The sequence below is a fragment of the Neophocaena asiaeorientalis genome, unplaced genomic scaffold, assembly GCF_003031525.2.
Source record: "Neophocaena asiaeorientalis asiaeorientalis breed wild unplaced genomic scaffold, Neophocaena_asiaeorientalis_V1.1 scaffold418, whole genome shotgun sequence".
In the NCBI taxonomy this organism is placed as follows: Eukaryota; Metazoa; Chordata; class Mammalia; order Artiodactyla; family Phocoenidae; genus Neophocaena; species Neophocaena asiaeorientalis.
In genome coordinates, this window is record NW_020175731.1 from 1,918,481 (window position 1) to 1,938,658 (window position 20,178).

Here is a 20,178-nt window from a genome sequence, read left to right on the forward strand (position 1 = left end):
TGAAAAAATAAGTTAATACTGAGCCCATTTTTCCTACTGATATGGAGAGTGGGAATCCTTTAATCTAGTAGCTGACATCACTTTTTGGTAGAATGCCAATAATAGTTCCGTTATCCCTTTGTGAACTATCTGAAAGAGGGAGAGAAAAAAGACCTACCAAATGAGCTTGGAACACTGAAACAGAATTGTTATCGCCAAAACTCTGGAGTCCTTTTAATATCATCTTGGAGGAAAAAAGAGGTCTTAGGCATCTTGGGGAAACCCTTAGAGCAGTGGTTTCCAAATTTTAGTGTGCATGATAATTATTGCAGGGCCTGTTAGAACAGATTGCTGGGCCCCACTCCCAGAGCGTCTGACTCAGTATGTCTATGGTAGGGTCCAAGAACTTCTGGCAAGTTCCCAGGTGATGCTGACTCTACTACATAGTCTGAAAAACTCTCATTTCCAAGGAACTGAGAGGCTGGGCTTCGGAGCCAAAGCCTCAAGTACAAGTGTAGGGACTGCTGAGCATCCTGCCTATCTCTCTTCCTCTATGTAGATACATCTGAACCAGTGCTTTCTACATTTTAGTCATTCAAGTACCACCATCATGATTATTGTCATATCTCTGTAACACTTAAAGTCCTAATTATTTAATATTTTTTGTCAACTTTAAACAACTCATTTTTAAGTAAGCTTCATCTATACAATAATACCATAAAATCCTAAATATCACAGCAATGGATTTAATGTGCTAGTTGTATTTTTTCTAATAAGTACATAATTATTCAAAGAAAAATGTCCTTATATAATCTAAAATCACCTCTAACAGTATTCTTAGGTAAATACTGTCCTAAACCATTCTGGAAAATGAAGGTCTTTTCTTGGTTTATCTATTCTGACTTTACTCCTCACTGGATCATATATAACAAAACTTCTTTTTTTAAAAAATGTATTTATTTATTTTTGGCTGCATTGGGTCTTCATTGCTGCGCAGGGGCTACTCTTCATTGCAGTGCACAGGCTTCTCATTGCAGTGGCTTCTCTTGTTGCAGAGCACAGGCTCTAGGCACACGGGCTTCAGTAGTTGTAGCACGCAGGCTCAGTAGTTGTGGCTCACGGGCTTAGTTGCTCCATGGCATGTGGGATTTTCCCAGACCAGGGCTCGAACCCATGCCCCGTGTTACGAGGTGGATTCTTAACCACTGTGCCACCAGGGAAGCCCTAACAAAACTACAGAAACGGTAGCTTAGGCCCACTGCAACCACACAAAAGTACCAATGTTCAGCTTTATCAATTTACATAAATAAATTTTGGTATAGCCAGCATTCTATCAGCTAAGGCTCTTTAACCAAAAGGTCTCCTCAGCTGTTGTACAAAGCTAAGTGAGGCCCCAATGGAGACGTGATGGCCATGTCTGGGAGCCAGCAAACCATGGAGCTTTATGTGCACCCTATCACTGAATTGGCACAATGGTATTAGTTTCATTGTTCAGATGAGAAAAGTGAAGCTTAGAAAAGTTAAGATTTGCCCAAAGTAAATCAGCTAGGAAGTTAAGAAACCCAGTTTGAACCCTTGTCTCTCTGGCTCTGAAGCCCTTGTTATTTCCACTACTCATTTTTGCGTTTTTTTTTTTTTTTTTGCAGTACGCGGGCCTCTCACTGTTGTGGCCTCTCCCGTTGCAGAGCACAGGCTCCGGATGCGCAGGCTCAGCGGCCATGGCTCACGGGCCCAGCCGCTCCGCAGCATGTGGGATCTTCCCAGACCGGGGCACGAACCCGTGTCCCCTGCATTGGCAGGCGGACTCTCAACCACTGCACCACCAGAGAAGCCCATAAACTGTTTTTCTAATCACCTAAAATTCAGTTCAGACACAGCTTTAACATTAAGAGTTGTCTAATTCTTTGAATTAGATCAAGGATAAACATAAATGAGTGGCAGCCAAAGGGCAGAATCAGAGACCCATATTATTTGGCCAACAAGGTGTTTCAAAATAAGAAAACAATCATTAAGATTCAGTTTAGGTGGTCACTGTTCACTTCTGCAGTTCCTTCAACTTTCCTTTATTTATAATCAGCCCCTGAATGTAGAGTCTGCAATCCCTGAATTAGATCATAGTGCATAATACACATGCTAATTCATCAAAAACCAGACTGTTTGGTTAATAAGCTAGTCTGACTAACAAATAATTTTATAACTTAGAAAGAGTAGCATATATATTAAATGGGAGTGGGAGAAGAACAACTCTTGCCAACATGGCTGATCTCTGTTTAATAATAAGTTAATTTAAAAAAATAAATATTGGGCTTCCCTGGTGGTGCAGTGGTTGAGAATCTGCCTGCCAATGCAGGGGACACAGGTTCAAGCCCGGGTCTGGGAAGATTCCACACGCAGCGGAGCAACTGGGCCCGTGAGCCACAACTACTGAGCCTGCGCGTCTGGATCCTGTGCTCCACCACAAAAGAGGCCGCGACAGTGAGAGGCCCGCGCACCGCGATGAAGAGTGGCCCCCCCTCACTGCAACTACAGAAAGCTCTCGCACAGAAACGAAGACCCAACACAGCCAAAAATAAATTAAATAATTAATTTTAAAAAAAAATAAAATAAAATAAAATAAATAAATATTAAGGGTCAGAAGATGGGATTCTAGCTCTCTCTCTCTCTCTCTGACAACTAACCAGCTGGATGACAAGGTAAATCATCTAGCTTTGCCAGACCTGAGCATCTTCACTGTAAGTGAAGGAGGCTGGACAATGTGAACTCTAAAATTCAAGGTCTAGCAGATAAGCCCACCCAATATTTTAATAAGTATCTATGGTAGTGATGGTAACATAACATTGAGAATGTACCTAATGCCTCAGAAATGTACATATAAAAATGGTAAATTTGGGGGACTTCCCAGGTGGCGCAGTGGTTAAGAATCCACCTCGTAACGCAGGGGACACGGGTTTGAGCCCTGGTCCAGGAAGATCCCAGCCCGTGTGCCATAACTACTGAGCCTGCGCTCTAGAGCCCATGAGCCACAACTACTGAGCCCATGTGCCACAACTACTGAAGCCCATGCGCCTAGAGCTCGTGCTCCGCAACAAGAGAAGCCACCACAATGAGAAGCCCGTGCACCAAAACGAAGAGTAGCCCCCACTCGCCACAACTAGAGGAAGCCTGCACGCAGAAACGAAGACCCAACACAGCCAAAAATAAATACATAAATAAAAAAATTTTTTTTAAAATAGGTAAATTCTATGTTATGTATATATTACCACAATTAAAAAAAAAGTATCCATATGGGCAAGGCACTGTAAGCTCGTTTTAAGTTATTTAAAAATATCTAAGACACCATCTCTGTCCTTCAAAAGGAGAAATCTAGTAGCAGTGCTACTATATACATGAATATAAAAAAACTGTAATTTTGGATTGAAAGAAGAACCAAGAGAGAGTAAACATGATGATGATACAATACAGCTAAAATTCTCTAAGTACAAATAAACTATTGATAATGGCAGATTATTTCCAGGGCAGTTCACTGGAGAGTGCTCTTTAGGATTCTCTCTTTTCTTAAGGAGCTATACTTTAATTAATGTAAACTTGCATTCAAAATTCTTTAACAGAAATGCACGGACCCCACAATGATCATTATTCAGTTGCAAAGGGGTTACTCACTGGTACATGGGTCAGAATGGTAGAAGCCAGGAGCTCTCTTGCTTCTTCTATTTTGGTTTTCTTTGGTCCACCTCCCCACATCCTTTGCCTTCTTACTTTGTTCCCTATATATTTTAAAGCCTGGAAAAGACAGAATATATTTATAATAATGTTTGAATGACATCATCAGAGAGAATTTGTTAAACTACCCATACATGACACTATAAGCAAAACAGACAAGGATCCTCGTTATAGAGAAAGCTGGATTGGTCCTAGTCAAAAATCAACATTTGTCATAAACCAATGACAAAGAAGCATTTACATGCTATTTAATATACTGGTTCCCTTTTTATTTTATAATTTGTTTTCTTACTATAAAATTGATACATGATCATTGTAGGAAATTTAGAAAATACAGAGGAAATAGATGTATCAGCCATCAATCTTCCTCCCAGAGAGCACCACAGTCTATAGTTAATGCTTTGGAGTAGTAGTTTTTCCCCTCAAGAAGGAATTACACCATGTATGACCTCTATCCTGAAATTAACAAGGCACTGCTGAAAGAAAACAAAACCTAAATAAATTGAGGGTTATGCCATTTTCATGGACTGGAACATATAATAGTGTTAAGATGGCTTACTGTTAAAATTCTCTCCAAACTGACCAAGAGATATATCAAATTGCTAATTATACTCCTGGCAGGCTTTTTAAAAAACAAAAATTGATTGATTCCAAAATATATATGGAAATGAAAAAGAACAGCCGAAACAATCCTGAAAAAGTCAGAGGATTTACATTACGTGATTTCAACTATAAAGCTATAGTAATCAAGACAGTGTGATGCGAGGGTAAGGACAAACGGATCAACGGAAGAGAATAACAAGTGCGGAAATAAACCAACTTTTATGGTCAATTGATTTTGACAAAAATGCCAAAGCAATTCAATGGGCGAAGGAAAGTCTTTTCAATAAATGATGTCAAAACAACTAAATACCCATAAAGTAAAAAATTAACCTTGACCCTTATTTCACACCAAATAGAAAATTAGTTTAAGATGGATTTTAGAAATAAACATAAAAAGTAAAACTATAATGCTTCCAGAATAAAACATAGGAGAATATGTTACTGCTCTTGGGGTAGGCAAAGATTTCTTTAAATGGAAATCAATAACCATAAAAAAACAAATAAAAACACCCTATTGATAATCAGATTTTATCAAAATTAAAAACTGCTCATCACAGTTAAGATAATGAATAGGGAAGTAATGGGCTGGGAGAAAATGCCTGCAATACATAAACCTGACAAGGGATTTATATCCAGGATATATGTATATATATATTTTTATTTTAATTTTATATTTTTTAAAGAGGACTCTGAAATTCAATAACAAAAAAGGCAACTCAATAAGGAAAACGAGCGAAAAGATTTGGACAGACACCTCACAAAGGAAGTCGATAAGCACATGAAAAAGTGTTCAACATCCTTAGTCATCTGGAAAATGCATGATTAAAACCACAATGAGATACCACCAAACACCCACTAGAATAGCTAAAGTTAAAAAGACTGACAACACTGAATGTGGGTGAGGATGTGAAGCAATCAGAACTCTCAGACACAGTTGGGGGGACTGCAAAACGGTACCACCACTTTGGAAAAAGATCTGGCAGTTCCAACTTTATAAAAGTTACATACACAACTGCTTTTTGATCCAGCAATTCTACGCCTAGGTATTTATCCAAGAGAAATGCCAAACTGTTCAGGTAAAGACTTGTACACAAACGTTTACGGCAGTTTTACTCATAACAGGAAAAGAGTGAAACAAACCAAATGTCCATCAACAGGAAAAGATAACAAACTGTGGTATATTCATACAATGGAACACTACTCAGCAATAAAAAGGAACATGGGAATTCCCTGGTGGTCCAGCGGTTAGGACTCTGTGCTTTCACTGCATTGGTGCAGGTTCAATCCCTAGTCGGGGAACTAAGAACCTGCAAGCTGTGCAGTGTGGCCAAATTAAAAAAAAAAAAAGACAAAAAAAACCACACAGAAAACAAAAAAAACAATAAAAAGGAACAGACCACATGGATAGATGACATAAAGAGGAACAACTTGGCTGAATCTAAGACAGTACGCTCAACAAAAAAAGCTGGACACCAAGAAGTTTACACTGCATAATTCCATATATAAAATCCTAGAACAGGCAAAACTAATCTATGGTGAAGAAATAAAATCAGTGGGGGAAGAAGATAACAGAAGTGAAAACTAACTAGGAGGGGCACGAGGGAACTTTCTGGGGTAATGGAAATATTCTATATCTTATAAAAATTATACAATTAAGATTTGTACTTATCAGTGTATATACATTTTACCTAAAAAATGAAATATTAAAAACTAATCAAGTAATAGGTGAGGAGGAGGTAGAGATCTGGATGAAACAAGAATGGCAAAGTGTTTTTAATTGTTGAAGCTGGGTGATAGGCACATGGGGTTCATAATACTATTCCGTATACTTTGTATATGTTGAAATTTTTCCACAAAAAAAAGTTTGAAAAGAAGAGGATAATGTGGTTCTTATTATTTTGTAAAAGCAATGAATGCATTTTGTTTTTTTAAACTGGTTTTCAGTTAGAAGAAAGGGATGATTCTTTATCCTGGAATTCCTGTCCCCAGTTACCTGCCTGGGAAATTTCTTCTCCATGCTGCAAAACCTAGATCGGGTATCACTTCCTCTTTGAAGCCTTTCCTAACCACACTCCTTTCTCTGTGCTATTTTAATTTCTTATGTATAAAGAATTGAGTACTTCCATTCATGTTCAGATCACACTATATTTTAATTGTCTATTTACCTGTATGGCTCTCTTACTAGATGACATGTCATCTTCTTCCTCGATTCCTAACAACTAAAATAGTGCCTAGAACTAAATGGAACTCCTCTGTTAAGACTGGACATCAAATCTAGGAATCTTCCCTGGTTAAAAAAAAAAGGTCATTTAGAGTGTAAGATAAACTTAAGACCTTTAAAACACAAGCTGCGGGTAACCTAGCAGTAAGTAGTAACTAAGTAACTGACTGAGGCAAGTCAGCAGTTGGTGGGAACCATGAACAGACAGGCACTTCAGTTTTCCCTAAACTGAGCTGTCTTCATTAAATTTTGGTCTTCTAGGGCTTCCCTGGTGGCTCAGTGGTTGAGAGTCCACCTGCCGATGCACGGGACACGGGTTCATGCCCCGGTCCGGGAAGACCCCACATGCCACGGAGCGGCTGGGCCCGTGAGCCATGGCCGCTGAGCCTGCGTGTCCGGAGTCTGTGATCTGCAACGGGAGAGGCCACAACAGTGAGAGGCCTGCGTACCGCAAAAAAAAAAAAAAAAATTCGGTCTTCCAGTTCCCTTGGGAAAGAGGCTAAAGATTCTTCACTTCTTTGAGGAAGAAACAGAGGAACACAGGGGAGCCTGGTATTCTTTCTGATGTAGCAGAAAGTCACCTTTTCCCTAGAATACCTAATAAAGTTGCCAGGGGTTCACAGTGTGAGGGTTAGGGTAAGAGCCCAATCTGTTCATAAACAGGCCAAGATGACACCCCTAGTGCATCCTATCCTCCCAAAAAGGTAATAGCTAATTTCTTCTCTATTTATCAGAGCCCCTGGCAATGAAAATGTAAAATATCTGTGACCAACATAACAGCAAAAAGGCTCTGTGAGCAGAAGTGGAGGAACCACTGAAAAGGGAAGCATTAAAGACAAAACAAAACACAGATTTTAAGCAATCCACTAAAGTGCCATGTCGTCAAAAGTTCTATTACATAAGATAAAGTGTACTTGCTACATTTTCGATTAGAATAACATAAAATATTCATGTTACCCTAACTCATATGGTCAATTTATCAACCATTTTGGATGACCTGTGCCTCTGTAACCTTTCATCAGTTGCAAATAATTAAGCTTTGCTTTAATCCAGCATACAGAGAACAAGCCATCTCAAACTTCTACTTCCTGTTTGTCTTTCTCACGTTACGAACATCTGTCTTTCTTAAGTTAAATAACTGCACATTCTCCTCATCTTTTTTTTTTTTTTTTTTTTTTTTGGGGTACGCAGGCCTCTCACTGTTGTGGCCTCTCCCGTTGCAGATCACAGGCTCCGGACACGCAGGCTCAGCGGCCATGGCTCACGGGCCCAGCCGCTCCGCGGCATGTGGGATCTTCGCGGACCAGGGCACGAACCCGTGTCCCGTGCATCGGCAGGCGGACTCTCAACCACTGCGCCATCAGGGAAGCCCCTCTCCTCATCTTTTAACTGAACTTTTCTAGTTCCGTTAGCTAAAATTTTCTGTCAGCACCTATTTAAGAGAAATAAATGAATGATTTTCCAACCCACTGTTTAGCCCCTGCTCAAATAGCTTTACAGTGCAAAGGCTATCTGACCGACAATGATGTTTGTAATAAATGAATAATGGATCTCACTGAATCCACGGGGGTAGCATTAAGGTAAATCGTTCTTCCAAGGCATTATATAGCTTTAAAGCATAGAGTGCATCTTCCAAAATTGAGCCAATTCCTCAGTGTTTCTTAACGTTTTCTCTTCACGTTCTTGGAGACCCTGGACAATGTAATTTCAGTTTATAACAAAAATGCATAGTCACTAAATATTTCACTTTCAATGAAGAGCAAAATTAGAATCTCCTAAATCCAAACAACTTTTCCTGATGCTGCCTGCCTGATGACTAGAGTTGACGGTTAATTAACTACAGAAAAAGGCGGCAGTGATAAGAATAATCCTTACTGATTTGTACTTTTGAATTATATGTACTTACATATGACAACCAACCTTCCTAAATGTTTGGCTCAGTCTGTGAAAATGTCAAGACTGGTTTGACTTTTCAGAACACATACTAACAGATATAAGATGCTATCTCTAATAACATCCTGGGTGACAAGGAAAAAGCAGCATGGAATTTATACCTTGTAAGCAAACCACAGAACAGACAATATATGTATGGATATATAAGAATTGTCCATTGTGCTTCTACAGTAAGGAATTCCTACCTCCCAGGATGACTATGAGGAACGTCACTACTGATTTACACTTAGGAAAGCACTTTACAAATGTATAACTAAAAATCCTAAGTATGGCAATCAGGGCTCCCTGTCACATAGGAAGGGAAGTGCAATTATTTTGATTATGTTTAACATATATACAATTCCCTAACTTCATCTTTGAGTCTTGTCCTACAATCCACAGGTTCCAACTGGTAGTGCCCAAGGCAGGTCAACGAAGGCTCTGTGGTGGTAAAGGGGCTCTAAACCTGGGTGTTTCTTGCTGGACACACTGGGAATTCAGGAAAAGGGATATAGACCACATACAATTGGATGCTGAAAGCAACTGGAAGTAGGGAATAAAAAGGAATATTAAAGAGAAACACATGAAAAAACAAACCTTCTACACTAGAGTTGCTGTAGTTTAAAAACTTGTATCACTCAGGCAAATAAGGAAAAGAAGAGTAGTTGTTACTCTATCAGAACAAAAGCCTCTTGGTCCCCCTGCTTCTAAGTTACACACCAAAGGCTGATAATTTGTCTAGGCAAACTCCTTCCTCCAATCCCTGAAATAATGAGTCAAAAAGCTTCTCTACCACTCCTCCCATCTCCCCAACATCCTCCCCAAACCTGTACCCTTAAAAGTCACTGCATCTGATGCTTTATCAATGAGCAGCATTAAATCTCCAATTCCCTTTCATAGCAAAGGACAACATGAAAAGACACACCTGCATCTGTGTGAAAATCTGAGCTTTCTGGCACTCTTCCAAACTGGGCCCAAATGCAGCCATCACGTGCTCCTCTGTTCCAATCATCTGCACAATTTCTTGGTCACTCTCAACACCCATGGCCTAGGAAGGAAAGAAAAGATAGAATGAGTGTTGGCTTTGTGTTAACTCACTGACATTTGCTTATGCTAATTTGGCATTGTTTGTGGGTATTACTTCTAAGCAAAAGCTAGCTCTTTTCTCAGAAACGGTGCCATCTGGCATTGGCAGCCATAGCCCAAGCTGCAGAAGAACCTGAAACAGAAATTTTGATTAGGAAGCGGAAAACAAACATTCTCAAGCACTTTTTGTATGTGTACTGTCTTCTATAATTTAAAGTATCCTATGATTTTCATCATGAGAAAGAAGCAGGGAGGTATAGTGGAGACACTGGTCACAGTTAAAGGCAAACTGAAAAAAAAAAAAAACAAAAGACAAAACAGGCAAAAAGCAGTAAATCAGAAAATACGCACGGCTGAAAATAAACAGAACCCCGGTTAGTTTTGCCACAAGATTAATTTCTCTGAGAACTGTCAAATCATGCACCTTCAGGCTAAAAGAATTTTTCTTAACAGATGTTTTACTTCACTGTTCTAGAGATATCAAGCTCTACTTGATGCAGGTTTTTAAAGAGATTTTTATAAAACCAAGAACACACTTAGGTTTAAGAAGCCCACTTATCTTTTTTTTTTTTTTTTTTTGCAGTACGCGGGCCTCTCACTGTTGTGGCCTCTCCCGTTGCAGAGAAAAGGCTCCGAACGCGCAGGCTCAGCGGCCATGGCTCACGGGCCCAGCCGCTCCGCGGCATGTGGGATCTTCCCGGACCGGGGCACGAACCCGTGTCCCGTGCATTGGCAGGCGGACTCTCAACCACTGCGCCACCAGGAAAGCCCAAACCCACTTATCTTTAAGTGTTTCAAGGTGGCAGCCGGCAACGCAGGTCTTTGTAGATTCCATATGGTACTAAGGCTTACTCCTTCACACATTTGCCTGGCATTCTGCCATATCAAGAAATACAGCATAATCTCAGTAAACCTCTCTTGGCAGAGGAGTGAAGGGGAAAGTTATGTTTGCATTAAAATTCTTCCTTTAGCTACACAGAGAAAAGAGAACCGGGGTACTTGTCTAGTTAAACTTTAATGATCTAGTTCTCAGTTCTTCTCCACACACAAGAGAGAGAGAGAAGGAAAAAGGAATTTTGAGTCCGATACAGAACATGGAGAACATGAACCTGAGTACAACGGAAAGGGAACCTCTCCAAAGCCAAGAGAGAATGTCAACAACAGGCCTGACAACCGCTATTACACGTCACCTCCTCCACCCCAGTTTCTTCATTTGTCACGACAAGGCACAACCAGGCCCCTTCCAGCTCAACATTCTACAACTCTACATTTGAATTTTAGGAGTCTGTATCTTAAAATTCGATTTGGATACCTCAGGACAAGATGTAAGCTTATTTAAAGTTTTGAAGCTTTTGGGGGCAGTTAAATAGATGCTATGTCCCTTTCAGGCCAACTGTGATGCTTTTGAAATTGTTCACGAATTCTTTGACACTCTCTTCAAAAGGTAAAGACTAATTCTCCTCCCCTTGAGTGTGGGCTAAACTTAATGACTCATTTATACAGAAAAGGTGGAAAAGACTGTATGACTCTGGAGCCTCGGTCATGGAAGGCACTGCCGCTTCCTGCTGGCTCCCTTGTGGCAGCCAGCAGCCATGTCATGGAGACACTCAAGCATCCATGGAAGGTCCAGTGGTGAGGAGCAAAGGCTCTTACCCTGATGGTGAGCCACCCTCCAGCTCCAATCATCTGGCCTTCAGACCACTGTAGCCCTGGCTGACACCTCGACTCATGAACGACCCTGAGCCAGAAGCACTCAGCCAAGCAATGCCCTAACCCCTCACCAACAGAGACTCTGCTGTAATTTGTTATTCCGCACAGATAACTAATAGACCAACTTTGGGAATTAAATCTACTAAACTTAAAAAAATATATTTTAAGTGTATAACTTGTTTTGTTCAAAAAAAGTTTTGTTTAGTGAACCAATAAAGAAGTTCTAAGGATACAGATCTCTTTTTTGTATGTTAATTTTCATGTTTTCTTAATCTCTGATATGATGTACTTATTCAAATGGACACTAGACACCAACTCCAAAAATTACACAAATTCATTAAGACATTTAGTCTTTCATGGATTAAAGAAGAAAGCAATCCTAAAAAATTATCAGTTCTAATTTTTAAACAAATGAAAACAAACAACAAAAAACTGGATTATCCTTTGACCAAACACACTGAGTTGCAGCTACTCCAGTGGTGATGGCACAGATGTAGAGCCATCTGCACTTCCTTCTCGGTCTGCCACGTAGCCACTCAGAAACATCAGATGAGAATATTTCTCTGTGAAAAGCTAAACAGAATATAAGTTAATTTTTACTTGTCAATCTCTCAAAATAATGTTATACGGGTTTCAATGGAAGCAAAACATTTTTTAAAAAAACAATACTAAGGCAATAGTTTGCAGTCACCTTCTCTAAAACCTTTGATGTGAAACTTTGTAACTAATGCACCTCCCTTCTCAGAGGAAAGCCGGAACACTAAAAAGAGACCTATACAGCAGGGGTCCCCAACTCCCGGGCTGTGAACCGGTACCAGTCTTGGCCTGTTAGGAACCGAGCCGCACAGCAGGAGGTGAGTGGCAGGCGAGCGAGTGAAGCTTCATCTGCCGCCCCGTATCGCTCCCCATCGCTCGCATTACCGCCTGGACCATCCCCCCTGCCGCCCCATCCATGGAAAAACTGTCTTCCCCGAAACTGGTCCCTGGTGCCAGAAAGGTTGGGGGCTGCTGCTATACAGGACAGATGGCAGACCAAGCAGCCGGAAAAAGTCTCACTAAAACATAAATAGAATCCTAGAGTTGAAATGGCAGTGGCTTTCTGGTTGAGCCCCCTTTCTTTAGGCAAGTTACCATCTAAATCACCTGAATGCCACCTATATTACCTTAATACTGTTTAGTTCAGTAATCTCCAAGTAAAAGACTTGATTGCCTCTTTTGGTGTTTAATAATGAAAAAGTCCTTCCTTATTTGACATACGGATGGCCACTTCAAGTTGTCCTGATGCTGATCTAGGCAGTAATTTTATAATTGCACAGAGCTCTCGAGTGGCCTAACGTGAATCTAAACAGACTGCTGAGGCCTACCAAATATTTCTAAGTTATGAAGCAAAGATATGCCAAGCACACGGTCAATGACACCATATGTGCATAAAGAATGATCAGTGGCAAAGCTTTGCTCTAAAAGGCCTAAACTCTTCCTGTAACAGATCACTGAAATACAGGGTGATAACTCAGTCAGGTTATCATCAACTGTGCTCCAGCTCCAAAGATGGAACTGACTTTATGACTGTTTAGCCTTTGGAAGTCACAGCTACAAATAAATGGCATATTGCTACGGAAATGACAGCAAAATGCCCAACCAGTTTGCTTTACAGACATAATTCAGACATCTGAAAACTAGCTTTATATGGAACTCTTTGTACTCCACATATCTGAAATCATTTCACCTAACTAATAAGTCAAAAGTGAATGCTGGAGAGGGTGTGGAGAAAAGGGAACACTCTTGCACTGCTGGTGGGAACATGAATTGGTACAGCCACTATGGAGAACAGTATGGAGGTTCCTTAAAAAACTCCAAATAGAACTACCATATGACCCAGCAATCCCACTACTGGGCATATACCCGAGAAAACCATAATTCAAAAAGAGTCATGTACCAAAGTGTTCACTGTAGCTCTATTTATAATAGCCAGGAGATGGAAACAACCTAAGTGTCCATCATCGGATGAATGGATAAAGAAGACGTGGCACATATATACAATGGAATATTACTCAGCCATAAAAAGAAACGAAATTGAGCTATTTGTAATGAGGTGGATAGACTTAGAGTCTGTCATACAGAGTGAAGTAAGTCAGAAAGAGAAAGACAAACAGCGTATGCTAACACATATATACGGAATCTAAGAAAAAAAAATGTCATGAAGAACCTAGGGGTAAGACGGAAATAAAGATACAGACCTACTAGAGAATGGACTTGAGGATATGGGGAGGGGGAAGGGTAAGCTGTGACAAAGTGAGAGAGTGGCATGGACATATATACACTACCAAACGTAAGGTAGATAGCTAGTGGGAAGCAGCTGCATAGCACAGGGAGGTTAGCTTGGTGCTTTGTGACCGCCTGGAGGGGTGGGATAGGGAGGGTGGGAGGGAGGGAGATGCAAGAGGGAGGAGATATGGGAACATATGTATAACTGATTCACTTTGTTATAAAGCAGAAACTAACACACTGTTGTAAAACAATTATACTCCAATAAAGATGTAAAAAAATAAAATAAAAATTAAAAAAAAAGTGAATGCTATTCAATAACCTTATGAAAAAATAGCAGAGATAATACATTTCAGCAGAAGGTCACCCAATCTGGCGATCAGCAATAAGAACAAAAATAAGGGGAGGTGCTCTTTAAAAAGTGGCAGGAAGTCTTCTCCTTGGATATCCACTAAGTATGACTAAAAGCGTGATTTTTAGAGACAGAAAGAAGAATACTAATGAGCAGAAGAGAATGATATGTAAGCTAACGGTGACATGTTGACATATGTTACGTGAAGAAGGGAAATGGGTAAGTTTTTAAAATAGCTAACATTCAGAAATCACTTATTTTTCTTTAAAGTAGACAGAAGTCAACCTATCAATACCAAAAGCAGTCCTAGCAGATAATAAAAGAACTGTGATGGCCCACTTTAACTTTGTAACTTTTTTCTCTTTAAAGATCAAAAATTTCAATATAATACAATGCCCAACACCCTTGATATTTGTCCTCTCTTCCATAAAAATTTTCAAACTACAGATGCCATCATAGTGCAACTGTTGAATACTGAGGGATACAAATGTAAAGTAGGGAAGATTCATGGGCAGGAGAACGTCTGTAGTGATTCAAGTCCATTAATAAGGCTGATCTAGGCCTTAAAAGCTTTATCCGTCATATTCAGACTCAGCATGGAGTCTGGAAACCCTGCTGATTCTGTCACTTTTAGCCAATTGTTGGCTACAATCAACAACCATCAAGTCCTAATGACTGTCAAGGTCTGTGTTAGGGCCACACAACACAAAAAGAGAAACGATGTGACTTTTCTCGTATCCTACTTTATTTTCCGGGGCTTCTGACATTAAATGTGTAGGAACTTAGTAAAAAGAAATAGCATTGTCTTTCTACGCAGTCTACTGTTCAAAATATATATTATCTCACTTGCTCTTCAAACAACCCCCTTAGGTGAAATGCTCACTTGGATAACTAACTAGATATAGTTATCCAAGACTCAGGAAGATTGGGAAATCTGCCCAAGGACACATAGCTAATAAGGGGAGAGGCTGGAAATCAACCTAGATCAGTCTGATTCTAAGATACCAATATTCTATGCTCCCTCCCAGATGCGAAAGTCTCAATAGTGGTTATCAAACAAGTTTATTAAAACATCCCTGTTGTGGGAGACCAAAAAACGTGACTATCTGTGACCAATGAATTTAATCAATTTACTTGAACTGAAAATTTCTAAATATTTATTTTAATTCATATATACTGCTGATTAAAATGTAATGAATACGTTTCGGGAGAAAAATTTAATGACATGCACCAAGTTTCTAAAAATATATATAATCCCATGCCCAGGAATCAAGTCTCACAAAATAATCAGCAACATGCACAAACATGTATGTACAAGGACCCCCAGAGTTGTGTATAAGAGTGAAAACTTAGGGGAAGAAAACGACATGTAAATGTCACACTATAGGAATTTGCTTAATAGATTATACCACATACAAACATTCTATAATACAATACCTACTAAAAATAATGATGTGGATTTTATTAATAGATGAGGAAAGCTAGTCACAATTCATTGTTAAATGAAAAAAATAAAATAAAATCAATGTGTATATTACAAAAGCAAAGGAAAAAAGGCCTTGAAAAAAATATATCCAAAAAAGTACTTATACTTTTTAGTGGCTTTCTGAATTTTTTACAATGCAAGGACTATTTTATAATCAGAAAGGGAGAAGTTTGAAATCTCAACTACTGGCTACATAAAAATGCACACTGTTAATTTATAGCCCCATTCTAAAAAGGATTTAATAAGTCAGCTATAAATATATGTATACATTTACAACATAATATTAAACAAATTTGACAGAAGAAACTGTCTTATCAAACTTTTGTCAACTAGTCAAAAAAAGCATTTAATAAAGATTTTCTGGTTTTAAGGCATGCATGTGTCTAGTGATCCATCTTCCATATGAGTGATATAAGATTATCTGCATTATAATTAATTTATAATTTCTGGTCTAAGGAAAGCAGTCCTATGCACCTTCAGGCATTGAAACCATCCATGAAAGTCCTTCTGATGCATGGTAACATACTGCCCTCTGCTGGACATGTAATTTTACATAGATAAAATTTTCTTTATCCACTAAATCCCACTATGTACACAAGATACCGCGCTGAGCACTGTGGGATCCCTATAAAAAAAAGACAAAATTACTTTGCCTTTTACAAAAATTATAATTACAAAAAATATAAACTTTGAAGAAAGGTAATAAAAAAGTAAATTTAAGAATTCTCTCTGGCCCCCCCAATATAATGGTACTGCTATTACGATCATCATCATCCTCCTGAAAGGAAAATAAATGGAATCATCTCACTTAGAGAACTCAAAAGCACATTAAGCTATACTAAGCATTAAAAAAATTTCCTACAACCTCCTTCTTGTAATTGCTTTTAGAATACAGATATGTCCTGAGTTAATGAACCTGACTTGTCAATATCCATTCAATACCTATGAACAACTGGCAGCTTATCAACCTCTGCAATTATCTGAATTACCCAGTATCTTTCAGTAATTCCTCAAATAACCTGAGCCCTTTATTTCAATCAACCTAGTTGTCAAGATTCATTTTATACCCATATACCTCATGGTCTACAAAGTTGCTGCAAACACTGAATTAGTGAACAGTGAAACATTGTTCCCAGGAGAAACGCAGAATTAGGTTCTTGTGAGCCTCTGGTTACACTTTATTCAACGGATCAATACAGAACCTTGTTTTATGTGTGCTCTGTTTAAAGACACCTTATTTAATATACATCATCGTCGACTCATTAACACTGCGATTGCGTTCAGCGGCACTGTAACTCATTCCTGAATGAAGCTTATCTAACACACACGTTTTCCCCCGTAAGGCACACCGCAGCCTTCCTGTGATGAGAAACACTACATAGCATGTCAGCACCATGCCTGGGCCCATTTTAAATGACAAGATCGCTTACAAAAAGCACAAAAATTTGAAAAACAGGGCACTAAATAGACTGCAAAAAGGGCATTCGTTTGTAGTACGAGAGCTGAAATGAGAAGGCAGGGTATCCCCATGTTTGATCTCAGCTGGGAATGTACGAGTTTGGTGACTCGAATTTTTCGCTGCTCTGTGCCTGCACGTGTCTGTGAATAACGGTAAAATCACACCACACATGATGATTTGGGGGTTACAAATAAATTTTAGCAAGTAGGAGAATTGCCAAATACAGAATCTGCAATTACTGAGCATCAACTGTATCACGTAATGCTGACTATTTTTCTGTTTGATTAATGACTAATACTACAAATAACCATTCACAGAATATGTATAATATTTAAGTCGCAGAGCAGGCTAAATGGGCCACTATTATCTGAGAATTATCTGAGAAGACTATACCATTTAAATATTATTTCTATGGGAAAATGTCTTTTGGGTTCTAAGTCAACAATTCACAAACAAGATAAATCAGCTTTAAAGATTCGTGTTTATGAAGAAATTCACCAGAATCCTGAAGTCCATAAAAAAGAACAAAAAACTTGGTCCATACTCACTGACCTAGAAAATTCCACTGCTAGGAACTTAGCCTACAGATATCCTTGCCCTGTATAAAATATTACAGCAGCTCTGTAATAGCAAGAGCTGTATATGTCCACTGATAAGGGAATGGATAAATAAATTACGGTACACCCATAAATGGAACCCTTTGTTAAAAAGAACATGGTAGGGCTTCCCTGGTGGCGCAGTGGTTAAGAATCCGCCTGCCATTGCAGGGGACATGGGTTTGAGCCCTGGTCTGGGAAGATCCCACATGCCATGGAACAACTAAGCCTGTCCGCCACAACTACTGAGCCTGCACTATAGGGCCCGCGAGCCACAACTACTGAGCCCACGTGCCTAGAGCCCGTGCTCTGCAACAAGTAGTTGTGGCACTACTGAAGCCCGCGTGCCTAGAGCCCGTGCTCTGCAACAAGAGAAGCCACCACAATGAGAAGCCTGCGCACTGCAACGAAGAGTAGCCCCCGCTCGCCACAACTAGAGAAAGCTACACGCAGCAACGAAGACCCAACACAGCCATACATACATACATACATAATTTATTTATTTTTTAAAAAAAGAACATGGTAGCTCTGTATGAACTAATATAACACTATCTCTAAGATGTAAGTTACAAAAAAGAAAACAAGCTAAGTGCAAAATAGTGTGCAAATGTATGTTAAGTAAAAAAAACAGAAAAGAAACCTACTACATACTCATGTGCTGTATATGCACAGACTATCTCTAGAGAGATGCACAAGTAACCAGTAGCAGTGGTATCCTTTGGTAGGATAACTGCGGTTAGGTACAGGTGGGTGGGAGGCTTACTAATCACTATATACCCTTTTGTACCTTTGGAATTCTTTACCATGTATCTATTAAAAAAAACAAAATAGATCACTACTTTTAAAAGTACCTGAACCCCAGTCTTATTAGCTTTCAATTTTAAATACTGATAGCTTCTCTATGCTTAGAACTCCTTATGCTCCAAATTTCTAATTACATATGAAAATAAACCATAAAAAGAATGCTTTATAATTTTCAGTAGACACCTGCAGCCTCACCTTAAATATGATGACAATGGGTATATCTTCTGACAAAGTATTATGCCTCAAGTAAAATCGTCCTTGTTTCACAGCCATATTGGTTCTGCTTTTTTTCTCATGGGTAGAGCTGTAAGGAAACACAAGTTGGTTAAACTACATCCCCACTTAGCTCCAAGATAGTTAACATGCAGTAGCAAATGACCACCAATCAATAAGATTCAATTGATCAACAACGATCAATAAGGTCCTTCCAAATAGGTGTCTTTTTACACAACTCCTCTCCTGTCTCCACCACCACTTCCATCAACATTTTAAAACACTAGAATTGTTTCTTTAGCTTTGAGATTATGGTGGAAGTTCTGTGCGTGAATGAGTGACAATCACCAATTCATTTTGACCTACTTCACTTTGATTCCACCTGAATGGCTTTGATCTAGTGTGGGATATATTTCTGATCAATTTTATACATTTGAAATGAAAAACTTCAAAATAAGCCTACACTATAATGGGAAAACTACACGGAAATGAATAAATACTATGAGTTTTTAAACTAATAATCCCATAAAATATACCTACAATCTTGGTATACAGTGAAGCCAAAAGAAACTAAGGAATCTCCTTCTATTGATCTGTTAGCTGTAATTTTCCTAGTGGATTTAAAAACATTTCCAAGCTTTAATCAACCACAATAATAACACATACTGATCACCCACTACATGCTGTGTGCACTGTTACTCACTCTACTTACACTAGCTCTAATCTCCTACATACTAAGACTTATTTCGAAGTGTTGCCCCCAAATCACATGCGAGGAAACCAAGGCTTAGAGAAGCTAAGTAACTACTCCCCCAACTAGCTCATAGCTAGTAAACAACTGTGGGATTCAAGTCCTGATTGCCCTGGCTTCAAAAGCTGCGTACAACAGGAAGATGTGGGTTGCAGAATTATCAGATCTGGATTCAAATGCTGGCTTCCTCAAGATCGATGTCACCCTGTGCTCAAGGCCTGTTACTCAGATGGAAATAACAGCACTTATCTTGGAGGGCTGAGGTGACAATTAAATATGTATAAAGCACCTAGTACACTGCCTGGCTCCTAGTAACTGCTCAATAAATGGGCACTATTGTTAGCTGCCTCTCCACCAGAAAGGAAAAATGCAGAAACTCTAAGCCAAGCTGTTCACTGTAGGTTGTCAGAAGAGAAACTCTACTGCATACTGACATTTTAACTATGCCACATTTTTTTATTCCCAGAACTCATTAACATCCAAATTTCAAATGACATAATAATAAATCAGAAAAAGAAGTTACAGGAGTGATATAAGGGATACTGTTGTAGAAAAATGAGTACACTATGAAGGAGGTTGGTCTAACAATACAATGTTAAGTACATGATATACAATTCATTAAGTATAAAATAGTCTCTGATTATATCAGAGTAGGAATACATATGTAAAATGGTGAAAAGACTGAAAAGGCACATGAAAAACTAAAGAGTGTTTTTTTTTTAATTTCTTTTTTTAAAGTTCCTTTAATGCTATAGATTAACGTAAAGTTCAACTTGAATAAAATAACTACTGGCCTTTTGAGCAATGTCTCACACTTTCATCACTGGAAATTTTAAATCAATACTCTATGCTTACAGACTTACACAATTAATTGAAGGCAGATAGTTTAACTATTACACTGCCTGTTATTGGAGAGAAGTAACTGGCTACCTCCGTACTGAACGATAATCATCTGACACTAATGGAATGATCAATATTTCTTAAGAACACCATCCCTGCTA

General features: G+C 39.0%; 1 protein-coding gene across 3 annotated transcripts in view; it reads right to left on the reverse strand.

The window, feature by feature from the left end:
• The window catches only part of POLR3B (RNA polymerase III subunit B), a 115,468-nt gene that overhangs the window by 77,042 nt on the left and 18,248 nt on the right, over nucleotides 1-20,178 (reverse strand). For all 3 annotated transcript variants that reach the window (XM_024732176.1, XM_024732175.1, XM_024732177.1), the window contains 3 exons: nucleotides 18,409-18,517; nucleotides 9,381-9,503; nucleotides 3,640-3,759 (listed from right to left, as the gene is read on the reverse strand). In XM_024732176.1, coding sequence (XP_024587944.1) covers nucleotides 3,640-3,759; nucleotides 9,381-9,503; nucleotides 18,409-18,517 — 352 coding nt within the window. The remainder of the gene's footprint in view (nucleotides 1-3,639; nucleotides 3,760-9,380; nucleotides 9,504-18,408; nucleotides 18,518-20,178) is intronic.